At 38.5% G+C, this 2,781-nt stretch overlaps 1 protein-coding gene across 1 annotated transcript in view; it reads left to right on the top strand.

The window, feature by feature from the left end:
- Positions 1–2,781, top strand: part of BZW2 (basic leucine zipper and W2 domains 2) — a 79,539-nt gene that overhangs the window by 67,085 nt on the left and 9,673 nt on the right. Inside the window, exons 8-9 of the mRNA XM_011983943.1 lie at positions 328–498; positions 2,415–2,490. Of these exons, the coding sequence (XP_011839333.1) occupies positions 328–498; positions 2,415–2,490 (247 nt within the window). The remainder of the gene's footprint in view (positions 1–327; positions 499–2,414; positions 2,491–2,781) is intronic.

Here is a 2,781-nt window from a genome sequence, read left to right as displayed (position 1 = left end):
CATGAATGGATTAATCCATTCATGAGGGCAGAGCCCTTATAATCCAGTAACTCTTTAAAAGCCTCACCTCTCAATACTGGCACAATAGAGTCCAAGTTTATCTCAATTGCTTACCGTTTTTTCTTTTTCTTTGTGAAACTGCCTAATTTCAGAAGATGTTTAGCTCAATAGCTCAATAAATAGACCAGTGATTTGTTGTTTTGTAAAACAGTCTTATTCTTTTCTTCGAAATATGAGATATTCTAAGTGAAATGAAGATTTTTGTCCTTTATGCTTGCCGAAATTTGAATGGCTTTGTGTATAACAGTCTCCCTTTTTCTCTTTCAGGAACTCTTTCCAGTTAACAGACAGAGTGTGGATCATTTTGCTAAATACTTCACTGACGCAGGTCTTAAGGAGCTTTCCGACTTCCTTCGAGTCCAGCAGTCCCTGGGCACCAGGAAGGAACTGCAGAAGGAGCTCCAGGAGCGTCTTTCTCAGGAATGCCCGATCAAGGAGGTGGGAGAACACGGGCAGACATCACTGCAATATACGTGAATGGGAGGAATTACATGGGCTGTGTAGCAAAGGCTTTCCTTAAAAAGTCTGCCCTATGCTTATTGCTGTAAATTTATCCACTTATTCCTACCATTTAAATTAACTCAGCTTCAAAGTATAGATTTAGAATCCTCCATTTTTGTTAACACTCTAGGATGGTCCAGAAATTAATAGTGATTTTCACACAAATGACATTTTACCAGGCTGCTATGATTTTCAAAATATGTCATCTGTCAAATAGATTTGACTATCCACTATCAGTATAGCCCATTATATGGTAGTTTTTAAATTTTGTTGCAGATTATCTAACCTGATTAAGCATCTGCCTAGTGTTTGGAATTAACACTGGATTTTTTGTTCATCACTCTGTATGAATATGTAGGCTTTTTATTTGAAAAAAGCTTGAATTCCTATCATGGGAAAAGACTAGTTGAATGTGTGACTTGTTTAATCCCACTCATACTTGAAATAGCTGTGTTTCCCTATAATGTAAAAGCTATCTTTTTTATAATATGCATATACATAGTTCATATATACATGCTATAGTTCACAAAGCTATGACTATATCTTTTTTTTATTTTTAATGTATCTGGAGAAAGCTTTCTATTTGAAGTTTCAAATCTTTCACACAACAATCTAAACATTAATATAAAGCATCCTTTCTTTTTTTCCACCTGCTCCAAAATGCCTGACCTGCACCTACTTCCATGCTCCAAGCCCTGCATGGCACCTCACGTGGTTGAAGGCTGGAGAATGTAGGACTGATACTATCCAGCAGGTGGAGGTGTTGGAATGACAAATATTCTTAAGTCTCATGATATTAAGGATAACAGTGTATTCAGTCATATTTCTCCAAGCAAGAATTTGTACATGATTTTCCATGGGGAAAAGAAGGAAACATAAAAAGCCTTGTGATGCTTGTAGATGCCAGGATGTCACACTTTCATGTGGCTTCCTCCAGCCAGCACAGGGACTGGGACTGCCCAGCTCCTTCTGCTTTCAAAGGCTACTCAGGTCACTGCTGGCATTTCTGCACACCAGGCCAGAGGTCAAGAAAGCAATGTGTTTCCACTAAACAAGAAAAGGGAGGAGAAAAAGGTTTTACTACTACTTGCAAACTAGTATACTGGAGAGATCATGATGACTTTTAATCATTTCTGAGGCCCAAACCTCTATTTATTATTTTATTTTAAAAGGAAAAAGCCTTTCAAATAAATTTGATATAAAATACATTGTTAGGCAAGCCTATATTCTATACTGTCAGGGTTGAGTATAAATTTGCATATTTATACATAATTCAAAAGGGAAAATAAGTTACTGAATACTGCTGATGTATATGGAATCTAAAAATTACCTTTGCACTTTACAATTTATTTACAAATTAACTTTTCACTGAGATGGGGCATAATGATCATCAAAAGTAATGATTGAAGAATAAATTGTGGAGAATGGACCTGTACAAACCCAAGATGGTATCCATCAAGAGGTTTTAAAGTTTAGGGATGGAGATAAAAGTTCACAACTCTATTGCCTTCTTTAAATCTCCAAAAAAGTCAAACTGACCCAAGTATCCCTACTCTATTAGACTCAAAGGGGTTTCTCTATGAGGAAACAAAAATCCTCTCTTACTCCACATTATCCAGCAGCTCCTGACCAGAGCTAAACCTATTAATTTTGGTACTAAAAATAAGTCTGCTTGAGAACAAATCATTGTATTTTTTCTCCCTCTTCCAGTCTGAGAATGCAGACAAGGAAAGGAGAAGCCAAGCAGATTGTTTCTTAGCTGCCCCAAAACGTTGACTCACTGGGCAGCTAGGAGGGAGGAGAGAGCTCTCCATCTGCCTGTTACTTTCTGACCCCATTTCCATGAAATGTAGGTGGTGCTTTATGTCAAAGAAGAAATGAAGAGGAATGATCTTCCAGAAACAGCAGTGATTGGTCTTCTGTGGACCTGTATAATGAACGCCGTTGAGTGGAACAAGAAGGAAGAACTTGTTGCAGAGCAGGCTCTGAAGCACCTGAAGGTAACAGCCCTTAGCAAGGAACTGACCTAGCCAAGGGCAAACTGCAGCTTTTTTTTTTTTTTTTTTTTTTTTATTGAGACAGAGTCTCATTCTGTTGCCTCGGCTAGAGTGCAGTGGCACAATCTGGGCTCACTGCAACTTTGAACTCCTGGACTCAAGCCATCCTCCCTCCTTAGCCTCCCAGCTAGCTGGGACTACAGGTGCTTGCCACCACATCTGG

This window comes from Mandrillus leucophaeus, unplaced genomic scaffold, assembly GCF_000951045.1.
Source record: "Mandrillus leucophaeus isolate KB7577 unplaced genomic scaffold, Mleu.le_1.0 Scaffold258, whole genome shotgun sequence".
Lineage (NCBI taxonomy): Eukaryota > Metazoa > Chordata > Mammalia > Primates > Cercopithecidae > Mandrillus > Mandrillus leucophaeus.
Note: the sequence above shows the minus strand (reverse complement) of the source record. Positions and strands in the feature narration are given on the sequence as shown.